Here is a 16,900-nt window from a genome sequence, read left to right on the forward strand (position 1 = left end):
AAAAAAAAAGCTAACTAAGGTTTCGTGATAATGAAGTCAGACTTAATAAGCTACAAACAGACGCAGGGTGTGAAATGTCGCATCTACATAACAAAAAAATTGGTTGGTCAAATGCAGGTCATGTGGACTTGCTAATGTTTGAAATGTGCACCTATACAACACCACAAACAAACGGATTTTTTTCCAAAACAAAACAAAACAAAAATCAAACAAAATGGTATACCAGGGGCAAAAATGCAAAATGGGGAACCAGACCGCCCACCGAACGGCACTGGGCCTCCGCTTATATAACGAAACTAATTTCGAATTTCGAATTCCTCCTCCTTCCTTCCCACTGCTCTCCCCTTCCCGAACCTTCGAGACTTCGCTCGCTCGCCGGCCCAGATCCGAAGCGCCTCCCCCTCCGACCATCTCAGCAACCGGTCCGCCGCGAAGGGAAACGAGCCGAGCCGCCCGCCGGCGCGCGTGTGGTAAGAGCCTGCCTTCCTCCCCGCGGTTCGATTCGTGTGCTTTTTTGGCGGGAGTTTTTGGTTGCTGCGGGAGGGAAGCGTGGGGAAAATCGTGCTAGTTTTACCGCCGCGTAGCTTGCAGGGATGCGCGAGCGTGTAAGGGCCTGCATCTCGGCGCTTCGATTCGATTCGCGGGATGCTAGTTTTGATGCAGGGTTTTGGTTGCTGGGAGCCGCGGCGTGATTCGGCCGCGCCGGCGACGGTCGACGCCGCGGGCGAACATCTAGGGTTTCATTTGGGAACCGTACGGATGGAGGATTGATTGGTTCAGGTCAGGATGATGCGCGGAGCGGGGCTGTGTAGCCTGATGAAAAAACAAATTGGTCGTCTCGTTCTAATTTGTCGCGCGAGTTGAGAAATATACTTGCGAAATCCGCGTGTTTGCCGTTTGGTGTTCTGAATGCCGGTACTGCTTGACGAACCTTTGTTGGTTATCTAATTGGGAATCTAATTTGTGTCGCGAGTTGATTACTGTTTGGGAAAATCCGTGCGGTCTCACTGAAACTGTCTGTGATATTTCTGAATCCTGATACTGTCGATTCCGTGCCAGGAAAGGGACCAGGGAGGGAGGATGGTCGCCCTGGAGCTGTACCGCAAGACCACCATCGGCGTGAACCTCACGGAGACGCTGGACGAGATGGTCTTCAGCGGCAGGCTCGCCCCCGAGCTCGCCGTCCGGGTCCAGCTGCAGTTCGACGAGGTTCGACCCTGAACGCCAACTGATAAACAGGTTCTGAAGTGTGATGCATGAGTCGCTGGGTGTTTTGATCTTGCGTGCATGTTGTTATTTTAGTCCATGAGAGACGTGCTGGAGCAAAAGCTGACGAGCAGGGCTTCCTTCAAGGTACGACATGCCATCTCTGTTTGGCTACATATGCATCTTATTTACTATCACCGTCGATGTTGTAAGGGAATCCTGAGGTAGTGAGATACAATGATTATGCTGTAAAACCTTCTTCTATCTTAATAAAGATCGGCCACTGGCCTTTCGATTATTACTACCTGCCAGTTTAGCTGTACTGATCCAAACAGTACTTGTGTACTTATGTTGTAGTAGTAAATAACTTGGCATGGCATTCTCCAAGTTCACCACAGGACATTGGCCTTATACGAGCACATTTGGCATCCTTCTCTGGAAAAGAAACATGAACCTGTCTACTAGCAAATCAGGCACTTGGTTAAATCTTCTGTCGATAAGATGCGGAAATACAATTGTATATCGTCTTTTGGCAGATTTGTTTTCTTTTTCCTGAAAAATAATACTCGTATAAAATATGTAACTATGTGCTGATGTTGATTGTTTAGCATCAAAGATAAACTGTCTGCACCATGATCGGCATGTGGACAGTTCTATTCGGCTGTTCCTAACTTATATCTGAACCTATATGGATAATTATTTGTTTCTTGCCAACTACTTTTGTGCAATCATTTCCATGTACTATTTGAAACTTTCGCTATATTTTGGTGAACAACATACTTGCGTGCTCCACTGTATTGATATCACCATTCAAAAAAAGACCATTCAAAAACCGTATTGATATCATGTGGATTCACATATTCCTTAGTCCTTACTGACTGAAGTAGAATAGCATCTTTTTCTGAAGCAAGGAAACAATGCTGATGAAAGGTTGCATATGCCTCTTTTTTTCTGTTGCTGCTGCTAATGATTTTATATTAAAAAACTGTAGAGATTTGAAGTGAAATCCTGATATATATTCTTGTCAGCTGCCTGTCAGTGTAGTAATGTTTATTAAGTTTTTGTTTCTGTCAATTTTTTTAGGTGTCGTTATTATTTGGCATATTATTTTATAAACAAACTTCTGCAAATTAAGTCACTTTATGGTAAATAAATACCAAGTTCCAGATTCAGCAGTGGTGAATATACACATGCAGGCGGAAATACTACTGAAGAAATATACCTTTTTATTGCTTACTACTATTAGGGGTAAACTGTCTGTCCGTAACATGGTCACATGCAAGTATGTAGATTTCCTGTCCTTATTTCTATTTAGACCCGCTAATAATTAAATATTTATTTGCTAACGATAGGTTCCTGCAACAATTTCCAAATTGTTACTGACTGAAGTTGAAGAACTCCTTTTCTGTATCCAAACCAGGAAACAATTCCGGAAACGGCACTTATTTTTGCATGGCCTGGGATGCATCTAGATTATGTTGTTTATTACTGAAAATAAGACTTGTATGTGGTAATAGTTTCACTCGGATTGTTCTCCCTAGTATTCCGGTCAAAATTCAGAACAACCCTTCTACCAGGACTAGCATCTCAAGCCTCATCTTCCAGTTGCACAATGTTTCAGCTAGTTTTGTTTTGTCTTTACAATGCTTACCTACCATGCAGGCTACGATTAGCCAGCTATACCATATGCTTCTTGCTGAAATTTGATGATTATCATACATTCCATTCTGTAATCATTTTTCCATCCACACATTTACTGCATTTGCATTGCAACATGATGAAAGTATTGCTAACTTTTGGAGCATAACATAACTGTGTGCTCCACTATATTGATGTAATGGGTAACGGGTAATGGCTGAAGTCAAAGAACTCCTTTTCTGTATCCAAACCAGGAAAGAATTCCGGAAACAACACTCTTATGTTTTTCATGGCCTGGCATGCATCTAGACTATGTTGTTTATTTACTGAAAATAGGAATTTTACATGGCAATAGCTTCTCAAAATGGTCTCCCTAGTATTCCAGTCAAAATTCAGAATTACCACCCTCTACCAGGAGTCAGCACTAGCGTGTCTCAAGCCTCATCTCCCATTTGCACAATGTTTCAGCTAATTTTGTTTTGGTGTTTACCACATTTACTGCGCTTACATATGTTGCATAATGTAATCATCTTTCCATCCATCCGTTGGTTGCATTCACATGATGGCCGTCTCCCTCTTGTGTTGGCAGGGCCATCTGCACACCTACAGGTACTGCGACGGGGTCTGGATTTTCATCCTGACAGACGCGACGTTCAGGAACGAGGAGATGGCACAGAACATCGGCAAGGTGAAAATCGTGGCCTGCGATGCTAGTTTGATGAAGCCTGAGGGGCCTCCGCAACAGTAGCTTGCCAGGAGTCCAGCCCTTTTTGACCATAGTCCTCTTCGTGCTAGGCTAGCCGCCCCCAAAACTCAACAGTCGTGTTGACATCGCTTATCTGGAATGATTTCACGAGCACCTAGCTAGACAGACTCCCGTTGTGGACGCAGAGGAGTTAAATCATCTGGAGTAATATCGCTTATGGAACGGAGAATTCGCTCTCTTCTTTCTGTCGATTATATGTCTTGTTGATGGCCGAAACTAGTAAGTGTAGAATGTGACATGTTTGCGTATTGCTATCCTAGATCTCTGTCTGTTGTAACATGCTCGCTGCATATACATTCTGACTTGAGAATGGTTTTTCCAGATAATAATGCAGATATAGTGGGTATATGTAGGAGGTAATTAACGAGCTGTGCTGATCCCTCAAAAAAGAAAAATAATGTGATGTTCGATCATAATCGGAAGGCGGCAGCCGAACAATCCAGTTACAATACGAGTTCCATCTACTAGATCATACGGTTCCATCCGGTTTGGCTGATCCGACCGCCGCAGTACGTTACCTCGCCAATCCCAGATCGAGCCGGTCGATCGTGGAGGCCTCTCGACCAACCAGCGCTGCCATGGCACCAACGCGGGGCCGCCTTGTTCGTCGCTCCGCCGCCGGGGCCAGCACGCCTCTCCCGACACCATCGGCGGACGTCTTCTTCGAGATCCTCTCATGGCTGCCGCTCAGGTCCCTGCTCCGGTGCCGGTGTGTGTGCAGGTCATGGCGCGCCCTCATCTCCAACCCGGCCTTCGTCGCCGCGCACAGGTCCCGCGCCCAGCCGCTCCTGGTCGCCGCGACCAAGGACTCCATGTCATGGAGCAATTCAACCCTTGAGATCATGGACGCGGAAGGCGATGCCGTGCGCCGCATTGTCTATCTGGGCGATCACTGGAAGTTCCTCGCGAGCGTCGACAGCTTCGTCCTCCTCACCTCCCGCCAGGACAGCTATTACTCCGCCGCGTACCCTACCCTGCGCGTCATCGATCTGGTGACCGGGGAGACGATCGCGACCTGCTCGAGACCGGACTGGGCAGCGGCCCTTGGCTCTAATCTCCCCACATGGTTCGGCTTCGGTCGCGCTGCCCGGTCCGGCGCTCTCAAGGTCCTTTGTATCGTCTTCCCTGGCCGTTTGACATGCGAGGTCCTCACGTTAGGAGACAATGGCAGCTCCGAGTGGAGGCAAACGACGCCGCCCTCGGGTATGATCTGTGACTCCAGTGACGGAGTAGAGGTTAACGGTGCATTGCACTTTCTCTCCATATTTCAGACCCACATTCTCGGCTTCGATCTAGAGAGCGAGGAGTGGACGACCATCCACGGACCGTCAGGAATTGTTCCAACTCCATGGGAGAAATTCGGCTTGGCCGAGCTCAACGGCTCCCTGTGCATCGCTCATGCAAAGCGTAACACGGTTAACCTATGGCTCCTGCTCGACGTTAACAAGGCTGTTTGGATCAACACGTACACGATCAAGGTGGGTCATGTCGTGGATCTTGTGCCTCTCAGGGTGATGTGTCCTGGTGGAAAGCTGCTCTTTTACTACCGTCGTGGCCGCGAATCGATATTACAAGTATATGATCCTCGCACAGGGAAACTGGAAAAGGCACCTACCAACATCGTGGGCAGAATTGGCCTTTGCAGCTCGCACTTGGATCGTCGATTACGTGTGGAGAGTCTCGCATGTCCAGATTCTCATACGCCTCCTACTGATATCACCACCTCCTCCTCCTCCACCTCCTCCACCTCTTCCTAGTCTTCCAATGACGTGGAGGGAGACAAGATTGAACAATGCAATGAGTGATATCATGGGATTATGCGCAACATCACTGTTTTCCCTTTTAGGTGTTTCGATGCTAAAGTGGGGGAGTAGTCCTTTTAGGTTTCCTAGGCTTTAATAATAGTCCAGGTTCCAAGCTTTTTGTTCTTCATTGGATTTTTACAAGCTGGTGAGAAAACTATCGTTTTATTATTATGTCTCGTATGCACTTTATGTTAGTTGTGTGTGTGAACCTAATAGATTGGTCTATTTATGTCAACAATGTGTTGTTTAATAATCGTGGTGGTGTGCTTATTTGATATTTCTTGCTACCCATGATTATCTACTTATCGTGTCTCTACATTTTGTTGTATCATGTGTTGTCACACGCCTTGTGCACTTTGCACCCCATGAAATTCTAAAGATATAGTGGGGTGTAGGGGGACTCTTTTATCTCTTAGGTGAGTGCATTTTATATCCAAATCCAAACTTTCTTATGATGCACACGATTAAAGGGGAAGTCGTTTCTATATAATGTACTTATTCGGTCCGTCTGTGGTACTATTAAACTCATTCTTAATTAATGAAATGAGCAAAGCTTTTGCTCTTGTTCCAAAAAATAGATGTGGCATTTAGGAAGGAGAACAAATCACAGGATATATGCAAGGTGAAGATAATGGCATGCGATTCCAAGTTAGTAAATCCTAAGGTTGCCTTCATAGCAGTAGGAGCTTGCCAGGAGTCACTAGCCATGGAATGGAGTCGGCCAATTCCACTCCTCTCCCAATCCCGGCAGCCTCCATAGCCGTGCAGTCAAACCATACGCCTCCACCCCCACGCCACCCGATTTTCGCATTGCATCGGCCGCTCGTCGGCACCAGGATACGAGCCAGGGTCCCGCCATGGCTGCTAAAAAGCTGGCCAAGGGCAAGATGGTGGCCGTTGTGAAGCGGCAGGCAGCCGGGGCGGGCACCGGCGCCAAGAAGAAGCAATCTGCAATGTGTCATGCATCATCACCTCCGCTCGCTGCCGGAAACATTTCTACATTGCAGCAAGACCCCCAGCCACCGTCACTTGTGGCAGAGGAGCTGAAGGCACCGTTTGTCCCGCCGCCCGCCTTCAACGCGTTCGACAGAATGTTGCAAAGGTTTGTTTCCTATCCATGTCAATTTTGAGTGTACGATGTATATGTTCTATGATTGAGTGCATTTCGTGCTTAATTATTGTTCATGCAGTGTGGAAAATGAGGAGTTCTTGGAGAGCATGAATTTGCCATCACAAAAAGTACGAAAGGGAGGATGATCACTTGATATGGAAGAGTAGGGTTTCATCGAGTCATCTTCATTAATTACAAGTGTTACCGAGGGGAAGATCTGGTAACTATACTACACAATATGATATCTTGCTTATTACGGCATGGAAGAGGACATGGCTTGATCCGGCCATCGGTACAAAGCAACCCAAATATACTTACTCAGAAATAGTGAAGGACTTCTATGATCTTCACAAAGAGGAAGATGGCAAATGAAAGAACCTCCACTTCTCTTCGCCATCGTTGGTGAACAATCTCCGCCGTTTGTCAAAAGTGGTTGGCATGCCTTGCAAATGTGAACAGTATGAACCCATGTCGCACGAATGATGTTGATAGGGTGAGTGTTTTGTATCCTAGTTTTTCTATTCTTTTAGGTGGCAACTAAACTTTGTCAATTACATGGCTAATAAAGTTTTTCTATTCTTATATGTAGAATACTATGGCACAAAATATGTTCAGGGGAAAATTAGAGAAGGGCAAGGGAGGCAAGGAGAGAAGGGTAGAGCGCATCATTGTTGGGAGCAACTTGAGAACAACGAGAAGTGGAAAATTTGTGATATTCATGAGGCACCTAGGAGGAAGGGGAAGAGCTCTATTTGAGATGCTATGGTTGTTGATTGTTATGTGTATCTAGTGATGAGGGAAACCCAACTCCCAACTCCATTGCCAAAACAAAGAGGCCCGATGGAAGGAAGTTTTCCAAGGAAATGAAGGGGAAGAAGAGTGGAGATGATGACATACAAAAGTTCTTGAATGCACTTATGAATGCTCGCAAAGAAATGGAAGAGAGGTGGGCGACAATGAAAATGAAAAAAAGGAGGAGCTCAAGGAGGCCTAGCTTCGCAAGGCGGGGGCCGAGGAGAGGCGGGTGGCTATGGAGGAGAGGCAGCTAGCAATGGAGGAGAGAAAGGTGACAATGGAGGAATCCCAAAAGGCAAATGAAGCCGAGCACAAGCTTATGTTCATGGATACAAGTGAAATGAATGAGAAACAAAGGAAATATGTGGAGCTTTGTCTCGATGAATTGTTGAATAAGAAGGAACAAGCTTTGGGAAACATGGGAGGCTACATGGGTCCATTTGGAGGTTACATGGGTGCAATGGGCATGGCTAGCATGGGCGCCCGGCATGTGTTTCTACATGGGAGGAAGCATGGGTACCTACATCGGCGCCAAGATCACAATGGAGGAGGCAAAGAAAGTGATCCCAACAACACCAGTGTTGGCATTGTGCAACAAGAAAGAGTGACAATAGATGCCAACAATAACAATAGCGCATGAGCGCTATGTTGCATATTTTATTTTTGTTTGAACAAGTTTATGATTTGAACTATGCTACCTTTTGTTTGTGTTTGAGCTAAGTTTATGATTCGAACTATGCTATGGGGATTTGAAGAACTAGTTGTTTGAACTAAGATGATTTTTGCTTTTCTAGCAAAAATCCTCCTTTTGCCCTATATGACCAAAAGTGTTGCCCTATAAGTTTTTTGTGCTGCCCTAGCCCTATTAGGGCATGTACAGTGCGGGACGCTTAGCTGAGCACTTGTGCGGAAAATGATCTGCCAATTTATCCTGCGTCTATGCAACGACATGGCTTGTTGATGGAAGAGATGTCTCAGTAGAAGAGCAAATATTTCAAGCTTTTGGTTAAGAAATTGCGTGAGAGAAACCGCCTTGTTGATGGAAGAGATGTCTCAGTAGAAGAGCAAATTGCATCGACGCTATATAGATGGTACACAAATTCCACTGAAGTACCAGTGCATGAGCAAGAACCATACCGGAATAGGAAGCAAACAATTTCATAGAATGTTACGGTGGCGTGTGATTTTGATTTGAAGTTTGTGCATGTGCATGCTGGTTGGGAGGGATCGGCTTCAGATGAAAGAGTGCTACAAGATGCACTTAACCATGGTTTTGAAGTTCCTCCTAGAAAACTTTATCTTGTAGATGTTCGCTATGCGAATACACCAAAATTCCTTGCTCCATATCATGGTACTAGGTATCACTTACAAGAACAAGGAAGAGCTCGCCAAAGGCCAAGAAATTACAAGGAATTATTCAACCTATGGCATGCACAACTTAGAAACCATATCGAGAGAATTATAGGTATACTTAAAATGAGATTTCCAATACTGAAAGTGGCTTCACATATCAGTTGCTAGTTGTGTGTTGCGCAATTTCATACGCCTACATAATGGAGATTTTTCTTAGCCTGAGAATACTAATAATATGGAGATTGATCTAGACAAGTTGTTGATATGCCAGGTGGAACCACAACTATGATAGTGATATACACACATTTTATTACTCTAGAGAATTTGGGAAGCAACTGAGAGATGGCATAGCACAACAAATGTTGGCAGATTATGGCCCACTTCTTTTGAGCTTCTACTTCTAGAGAAGCTAGCTTTTTGGAAAATAGTGAGAAGAATCTGTGGTGGGGAGAAGCTCATAGAAGCTAGTTCTTACTATTCTTTTTAGCTTCTAAAAATTTAGCTTATTCGATGGTCGAGTAGTGCAATGTCTATAACACCCCTAAATTTTCATGGTTTACACATAACCAAACTTTGCCATTTTCATCAGCGGCCTGTAGCAGATCTTGATTCTAAGACATGAGACACCTCCTTTTTGCACCATGATTTCTAGGTTCCACATAAGTTAATGGATATCAACAACAAGTAGCATCATGAGGAAATTGAAGATTTGAAGTGTAGGAAGCAGGATGGATCTGCATGCGTGTTTTGCAGCAGCCCAACGACGAGCTAGTTCACAGCGACGGGTTCGTGCCAGGTCGACAGGCGGACGAACAGGAGGATGCGGCGGCAGGCGGGTGGCGGAGCTCGGTGAGGACGGGGGAATAGAGGTGGAAAGCAGAGGGAAACTAGAGGATGTCTTCCGAGGTGGAGCTGGCCGGCGGCCGGGCTGGATGCGATGGCGGCCATGCCCTCACGCGAGAGGAGGAGGTCGTTGGCGTCGATCGCGTCTGTTCAGCGGCGGTGGCGGGCGGCAACGAAGGGATTCCTAGCTGGGGTTAATCGAGGCGAGCATGGACTGGGCGTCACACAGGGCGGGCACAAAACGTCTTTCCTCTATTATTTTCCCCTTTCCCATTCTCTATGGTGGCATTCTTCTGTAAATACAAGCAATGAAAAGGGTAGCTACAGATACCGGTTCGTTTCCTACGGGAGTAGCTCGGGAATCTCTCCAGAAGGAGGTCGCCGGCCGATTCTGGCTATAGGCACGATTTGGGCTTCGCGGTTGAAATAAGCGAGGTAGGAGCTGGACCCTTCTTTTAGGCTTCTGTTGTTGTGGACCGTGAAGTTTTCTTAGAATCCCAAAAGAACACTCCCTATGTATCACATAGATCTTAGCATATTTTCAATACAACATCCAAATTCAGCTACCACTCATGTGCTTGTAATATGACATGCAAGTTGTATCAACATGTACTTCAAGTCTGCAATAATATTGCAAGTTCTATTGCATGCCTAAACAAAAGTATCTTGTCTAGCTACCAAAATGTGCCACACTAAGCCATTAAGGCCAGCTCTATGACCAGACTAAACTGAACAAAAGTATATGTCGCCTTCCCTAATATATAACCTTTTGGTCTTAATGCATCACACCATCACTGTTCTAATTTTGCTGATTTTCCTGGACACGTGTAATTTCTCTTTTAAGCCAAACCAAACGCAGTTCAGAAGTATAGTATGGCAAGAAAACTTCTCTGTTCTCCTTACATTTGAAGATGTGAGATGCCATCAGCATATCACCTAGTTGTATACCATCTAACCCTTCAATCACGGTGATGCACTTGTTGATGTTGTACAGATCCTCTAGCTTCTTCTTCTCAATGGCAGCAAATCGATCAATTTCTTCCTTCTTCAGTTTTAGATATTTCTCCTGCAATCCTTCATCAAGGTTGCTTTCAGTCTTTTCCCACGCCTAGTGTCATGTTTCTCTATCTATGTGGATCTTGGTTGGGATTGCACATGTTGCAGAGGTGTAGATAGATATGGGAGAGAATCCAAATTAGCCTCCTCAACTTCTTCATCTAAAGTAAATGGCATATTTGACAGTCATGTGACTGGTATAGTAGGCGACTGTGATTCATAGAAAATAGTCACTTGTATCGGTAGTGATGAAGAAACCGGTGCATTCTTTGCCTTGCTAGCATAATGGTCCATACCTTGAAGAGTTCACCCTTCAGCATAACGACCTAAAGAATAATTTTCAAATATTTGTTTACAAAAATTAAAATTAGGTACTAGTGCATGCTGCAAGGGAAATACACGGGAAGTACATTAATAGCACCTTCATATAGTGGAACTAAATCATCATAAAAGGGAAATGACTTGTGTCTCCATTGGAGTGCATCCTTGTTGTTCCTACGAGCAGCAAAGCTAGCCAAACACTATTTGGTGCCTCTATCATATTTCTCTCTCTATCCCATCCAAAGCCAATTTCGCCCAACAAATTTTTTACACTAAGGTAGTCTTTCTTGAAATCTTGCTCCTTTTGTTTGGCTTGCTTAACATTAAACGACACAACAAACTTTTTGATTCAGTCGACAAACAATATGTGGCCATGCCTCATTGCTCCAAGCATTTTGTGTCTGAAAACCCGGCGCATCGTAATCTGTTAGGAGTCTAATGAGGTATACTTCCATTTGGTGACTCCATTTGGCTCGTTGTTAACATTTTTTTATTCCTAAAAATTCAACCATAAATCAAAAATATTAGTTTCATATGGACTCACACATTAGAATTTATCAATGTAACTTAAACTTAAGAGCATATACGTAGTTCTGCACGATGACCTGCAGCCTCATCGTAAACTAGACGATCTGTTGGCCCCTTTGAAAGTTCCTGGAGTTTGGAACTTTGAAAGTTCGAGGCCTGCAAAACATGTTGTCACATATATTAAGGAGGGCTTATGTTTGACCATGGAAAGGCTAGTGGGCACAAGTATATTATTTGTGCTTGTGTTTTGATTCCCCCAACACGTTCTGAAGTGGGCCCCTTTTTATGGATTTTCTAACGAGCCAATAGAAAAAAATCTTTGCGATGGCGGATGACGCCTCTTTTCATATTTGGCTTTGAGGGGTCTTCAACCATCTCTGCTTTCCTCCGGATGTGCCTAGACTACCTCAAGCACATGGTTCAATCCTCTAATCTTGTTGTCGTTCACAACAAAACAAGTTAGCAAGGAAAATGCCCTTTTCACTATTACAAACTAATAAAGAGATAGTATTATGTTATAAAAACACAAACATGGCCATAATTATGTTTACATTTACCCCCACATACTTTGAAAAGTCTAAACATCATGTGCCAACAACCTTATAAAAAACAAACACCCTAAAAAATTATCACCCCAAACATGAAACATGGAGTAATGGTACCAACTTGGACTGGGGACTGACCTTGCAGCGACAGCGCACCCCACCGCACACGGGCGACCCAAGTGAAAAGTCCACACGCGCACCGGCCCTCCTTCCTTCCTTCTCCCACCTCGCCATTCCTCCCCCAAACTCCACTGTCTCCTCCACTCCTCTCTCCCCTCGCCGCTCCCCAATCCTGCCCTGAAGCAGAGGATCGCCGCCGCTGCTCGCTCCGTCACCCCTCCCGCCGGAGCCTCGATCCCGTCTCGTCGCGCCGCATGAGAGGTGAGCTCCTCGACGCCTCCCTCCCCAGTCCCCACCCCGCCGCTTTATGTTGTCGGTGCTCTTTCCGCTGTCGCTGCCCCGTCCTCGGACGACGAACCTTTCGTCCCCGTGCCTCGCCTGCGCTTTGTTTCTCCTTCCGCGGAATGCGATCCGGGTGCCGGCGCCGATTTGGTTGCCTGCCTGCCGGCCGGCCGGCCGAGATGTGGATCAGTCCCATGCCATGCGTTTTTGACTAGTCTGGGGAGGTGGATTGCGTCAATGCGCCCCGACGCACGCTCTCCTCTCCACTCGTAGATTCCTTGCTAGCTACTAGGGCCGATTAGTTTGACTTGGTAGTTCGTCTGCAGGCGAGTCACATTGTTAATTAGCACATTTGTCCGTGGAATCAAAAAGATGAAATTGGCAATGAGATGTTCTCATTAAGATGTTATTACAACCAATATACATCTTATATTATAGGATGGAGGGAGTAGCTGATTCCTCAAAGCAGGCCGAGTAAGTAGAGAAATACTTTCCAGTGAGTGCAGTGATTCTCACCGAATAGTGCATGTTCATCTGGACAACCTCAGAGGCTTGATCTGCGCCATGACACTCAGTAAACCAATGTCCAGACCAATTACCTGTAACTAACAAGAATATTGTTTGAGGATTGACCATTTAACAGTTACAGTCCTTTCATTGGTTTTGATTATAGGTGCCCATTCCATTCTCTTGTCTGGCATCTAGGACTCACGTCTTCAGTTTACGTTTATTGTGCCGATTCCCTTATCTCTCCAGGTCCTTGCATCTGTGGACCAACTGTCCTCTTCATTCTCTACTCTCGTCAACAATGCACATTTACTATGGTGTGCACTACTTACTTAGTGGTACTCAGTCTAGCCTTTTGATTGCAATTGTGGTTCCGTGCAATCTTTACTTTCTCTTTCTTTCATGCACCAAATAGCTAATGGCTGTGTCACCCAGAGACGCGACGCGAAGAATAAATAAAAGCTATGATCTGAAAAGAGTTAATGTTCGTATGCCTTTCCTGGCATATGGAAGTAGAAAACTGGTCATATGAAGTATGGACAATTTTTAGGCCTCTGTTATGATTTTCTTGCCATGTTTGGTTAAACATACCAAGTAAATATCATAATTCTACACAGTATTATAGTAATATTATATAATTCTTTCCATTTTGTTTAGTTGCAGTTTTAGAGGATGTTCCGTGCTGATAAACTCGTAGCTGTTCACGAGTGCCTGGAAATAAGGTTTTGGCTCCACAGTTGAATATCAACCATTTTCTTTTTATAAAGGGACAAGACCAGAGGTATTTTTTGAGACCTCATGTTACCCATGGCAACCCATGCTTCGATAACACTTAAGTTCGTCTGTGCATTTTAAATTTCCATATTCAATTGATACTTCCGGCCTTTGCTATTTGCAGTGAATCATGGGTGGATTTTGCTGCTGCCTTTGCACCGATGACCTTGATGAATATGTTCATCCAAATAATCCTGTCTATAGACAATGCTTATCTCTAAGGCATTTTGTCCAAAACATTTTTGGCGGGGTAAGGCTACTTGTTAATCTGATATTTTCCAGCATCCAAATTGTAACCACTTATGATTACACCTGCACATTTACAACAACAACAACATCAAAACCTTTTTCCCAAGCAAGTCAGGTAGACTAGATATGAAACCCAAGGGAAACATAAGGAAACCAAAATAAGGAAAGAGAAAAAAGAATAAGTAAACTATGATTCAGGCACATGGATCGCTGATTTCCATGCGGTCCTATCAAAAGCCAAATCTTTTGGGACATTCAAGTCTTATGTAGCATGTTGATCTAATATCTACTCTTCTTGACTAATGACTGCTGGTAAAAGCTGCAGACGACCTGCTAATGTTGAACAGTCACATATATTTTTCTGTCAGGACATTTTTTAGGCTGAGCCCAGATGCCACTGCTATGCTCATTGCATGATATTATCATGGCAATTAGCACAATGCAACCTTATGTGTAGGAGCTTTTTAGATTGCACACTGGCACATCAGTACGATGATCAGCTGGGTACAAAACATTTATGAAGAGGCAAAGTATGGTAGAGAGACCAGGTTTCCTTGATCTTGCATAAGTATTGATCTTTTGATTGCATTCAACCACATTTACACATGACTTATGGTGTGTGGACATTGTCTGGACATGTTCGTAGTAGAGAAATCACAAATAATTTGAAACATGTATGGCTGTTTCAATGATTACTCACGATATGAATATGATAATTTATTTTTACTATCAAACTTTTATTCTAACTGACTAACTCTAGTACTTTTCTGTTGTCTGTGTAGTATACCGCTACATTCCAGAGGCTCGACTCTAGGCCAAGCAACCCAGCTCAAGGAGTTGCTCCATCGGCGTCCACTAATTCAAGTACTAATGTAGCCGATAGTTCATTGTCTGAAACTTTTCACCTTGTTTCTAGACCACTCCCATATGATACTGACCCTAGATATGCCCGAGTTCAAAGAGAGGGGTTGGTATCAAGGCGTGAAAAGTCTATAAATCTGACACAAGAAGAGTCATCAGCTCTTAGAAGAAACGGCAGCAGCTCTGGTGTTGAACATTTAGCTGCTCAAAAGAAATGGAGCAGCACTGAACCTGAGGGTGAACATAAAGTACGTCGTTCTGAGTCAACTAAGAGTCTATCTGGAAAAGCATATAACAGCAGTTACACAGTTGTCACTTCAGAAGACGAAGATGTCTGCCCTACTTGTCTGGAAGGTTTGTTTACATGCATTTTTGTCTGAATACAGTGGCCATGTGATGGTGTGTGAACATTTTCTCACTGCTTGCTCATTGTGCAGAGTACACCCCGGAAAATCCGCAGATTATAACTAAATGCTCCCATCATTTCCACCTAAGTTGTATTTATGAGTGGATGGAGAGAAGTGATACCTGTCCAATTTGTGGGAAGGTAAGACAGTTTATGCTACAGACTATATTTCAAGCTAAAGAAATATCGAAATTGTTAACTTGATGCTGTCTTGCCACCACAGCTCACCTATAATCAGTTCCTATCCTAAGTGTATTTCCCTGTGTATCTGACAACAACTTTAATATGACGAAATTGCAGGAAATGGAGTTTTGTGAGAGCCCCTGAGAGAAAAACTTGTGCGTCGGCTGCATCAGGAGAAGGGAAAGAGAGAGTGTGAGTATCTGCAGTGTGGGATGCTGGAGTGTGAGTATCTGCAGTGTGGGATGCTGGAGTGTGAGTATCTGCAGTTTGGGATGCTGGAGAGTCTGTAAATAATAGTTCTTCGCAATCGAATCTGATCACTTCCTCGAGATCATGTTCTTATGTGTGCTGAAATCATGGAAGTCATGCTGGATTTTCATGTCCAATATCTGAATATGTTTTTCACTGCCACTTAAAAGGTAGAATTAGATAATGGTTTTCAATTTTTTATTCATGAGCTCATGGGACTCTGGGATTTTATTGATTACCAACAATAGTTACATCTTCCATGAGTTTACAAAAAAAAAAAAACTAGGAGGTTCATTGACGGATAGAGATTTGGTGCACATGGGCACCAGTGATCTCGTTTAAAAAATAAATAAAAAATCATATTTTTGTGTTTTAAAAAAAATCTGGAAAAAATCCACACATAGACAATGATGTATCCCACAAACATGCAAGAAATTCAAATACTTAATATTTTGAGCTACACAAAAATGACAAAATTCTAGATATGAGTAGTCATTTTCAAATCTCAAAAGCATATCAGATTTTGTTATTTTTCTCTAGCTCAAAATAAAAAGAATTTCGGATTGGGATTTTGCATGATTGTGGGATGTATCAATGACATTCTTCAGAATTATTTTCATGATTTTTATAACTTGTAATTTTTTTTATTTTTTTTTTTAACATAGCGAGAGCACCGGAGCTCAGGAGCTAAAAGCACTTTTCGGTTCATTGACCCAATTACATGAATCCAATAAGCGACGATAAATCCAGAGTCAGCAAATATAGGTTTCACTCTTCCTACCAGACTTCTTCACTCAGGTAGGCTTCAACTTCAGTTGAATAAGCTTGAACATTGCTGCCCCATCTTGAAGTCTCTAAACATAAAATGCAGTGACTCAGCTTGAACATTGCTGCCCCATCTTGGAAGTATTTTTTTTTGTCCCCATCTTGAAGTCTCCAAACATAAAATGCAGCGCCTGTAACAACGCATCCAAAATACCCCCTAGCTCAGACTGTGATGTGGGTATTTTGGATGGGCTTTTGCAGGTGCTATATTTATTTTCCCACATGATGTGAGCTCCATAAAAAGACAAATTTCAGCATATAGTTCATTAGTCTTTCAAATGGCAGAAAGATTCGTTTGGTTCCTCCTAAATTATTATTTAGCTGGATCAAAGTGTCAATACATCAAAACAGAATATGGGTCTGGTGTATTTTAAGAAATTACTGAGCTCAATTGCCAAAATTCTCATAATTATGTGGAGATACGAATACAGCAAAGAAAAATGCATTTCCCAAATATACATATTCGAATCACTTGCT

The 16,900-nt window shown here is 43.7% G+C and overlaps 2 protein-coding genes across 4 annotated transcripts; both read left to right on the forward strand.

The window, feature by feature from the left end:
- The first annotated feature begins 1,080 nt into the window (after nucleotides 1–1,080).
- Nucleotides 1,081–3,592, forward strand: LOC124662515 (transcription initiation factor IIA subunit 2-like). Its single transcript, XM_047200342.1, has 3 exons — nucleotides 1,081–1,209; nucleotides 1,303–1,353; nucleotides 3,434–3,592. The coding sequence occupies exons 1-3, from the start codon at nucleotides 1,081–1,083 to the stop codon at nucleotides 3,590–3,592; spliced, it is 339 nt and encodes a 112-aa protein (XP_047056298.1).
- An 8,588-nt stretch (nucleotides 3,593–12,180) lies between these two features.
- LOC124665688 (E3 ubiquitin-protein ligase At3g02290-like) lies at nucleotides 12,181–15,678 on the forward strand. Of its 3 annotated transcripts, none has more exons than XM_047203080.1 (6): nucleotides 12,181–12,348; nucleotides 13,534–13,657; nucleotides 13,775–13,900; nucleotides 14,682–15,114; nucleotides 15,198–15,307; nucleotides 15,467–15,678. In XM_047203080.1, exons 3-6 carry the CDS (start codon nucleotides 13,781–13,783, stop codon nucleotides 15,491–15,493), a joined length of 690 nt encoding a protein of 229 aa, XP_047059036.1. In that variant the 5' UTR covers nucleotides 12,181–12,348; nucleotides 13,534–13,657; nucleotides 13,775–13,780; the 3' UTR covers nucleotides 15,494–15,678. The 3 variants fall into 3 exon arrangements, with proteins under 3 accessions (XP_047059036.1, XP_047059034.1, XP_047059037.1); XM_047203078.1 differs by having other exon boundaries at nucleotides 13,540–13,657; XM_047203081.1 differs by lacking the exon at nucleotides 12,181–12,348 and adding an exon at nucleotides 13,146–13,193 and having other exon boundaries at nucleotides 13,540–13,657.
- The last annotated feature ends 1,222 nt before the right edge of the window (nucleotides 15,679–16,900 follow it).

The sequence above is a fragment of the Lolium rigidum genome, chromosome 6 (genome assembly GCF_022539505.1).
Source record: "Lolium rigidum isolate FL_2022 chromosome 6, APGP_CSIRO_Lrig_0.1, whole genome shotgun sequence".
Lineage (NCBI taxonomy): Eukaryota > Viridiplantae > Streptophyta > Magnoliopsida > Poales > Poaceae > Lolium > Lolium rigidum.

What these genes read in the sequence shown, in the direction of transcription:
- LOC124665688 (XM_047203080.1), top strand. Translation starts at nt 13,781, where the DNA reads ATGGGTGGATTTTGCTGCTGCCTTTGCACCGATGACCTTGATGAATAT. An exon ending in CTGCCCTACTTGTCTGGAAG is followed by an intron (nt 15,115 to 15,197) that starts GTTTGTTTACAT and finishes CTCATTGTGCAG; the next exon opens with AGTACACCCCGGAAAATCCG. An exon ending in CCTGTCCAATTTGTGGGAAG is followed by an intron (nt 15,308 to 15,466) that starts GTAAGACAGTTT and finishes ACGAAATTGCAG; the next exon opens with GAAATGGAGTTTTGTGAGAG.
- LOC124662515 (XM_047200342.1), top strand. Translation starts at nt 1,081, where the DNA reads ATGGTCGCCCTGGAGCTGTACCGCAAGACCACCATCGGCGTGAACCTC. An exon ending in TCCAGCTGCAGTTCGACGAG is followed by an intron (nt 1,210 to 1,302) that starts GTTCGACCCTGA and finishes TTGTTATTTTAG; the next exon opens with TCCATGAGAGACGTGCTGGA. An exon ending in CGAGCAGGGCTTCCTTCAAG is followed by an intron (nt 1,354 to 3,433) that starts GTACGACATGCC and finishes TTGTGTTGGCAG; the next exon opens with GGCCATCTGCACACCTACAG.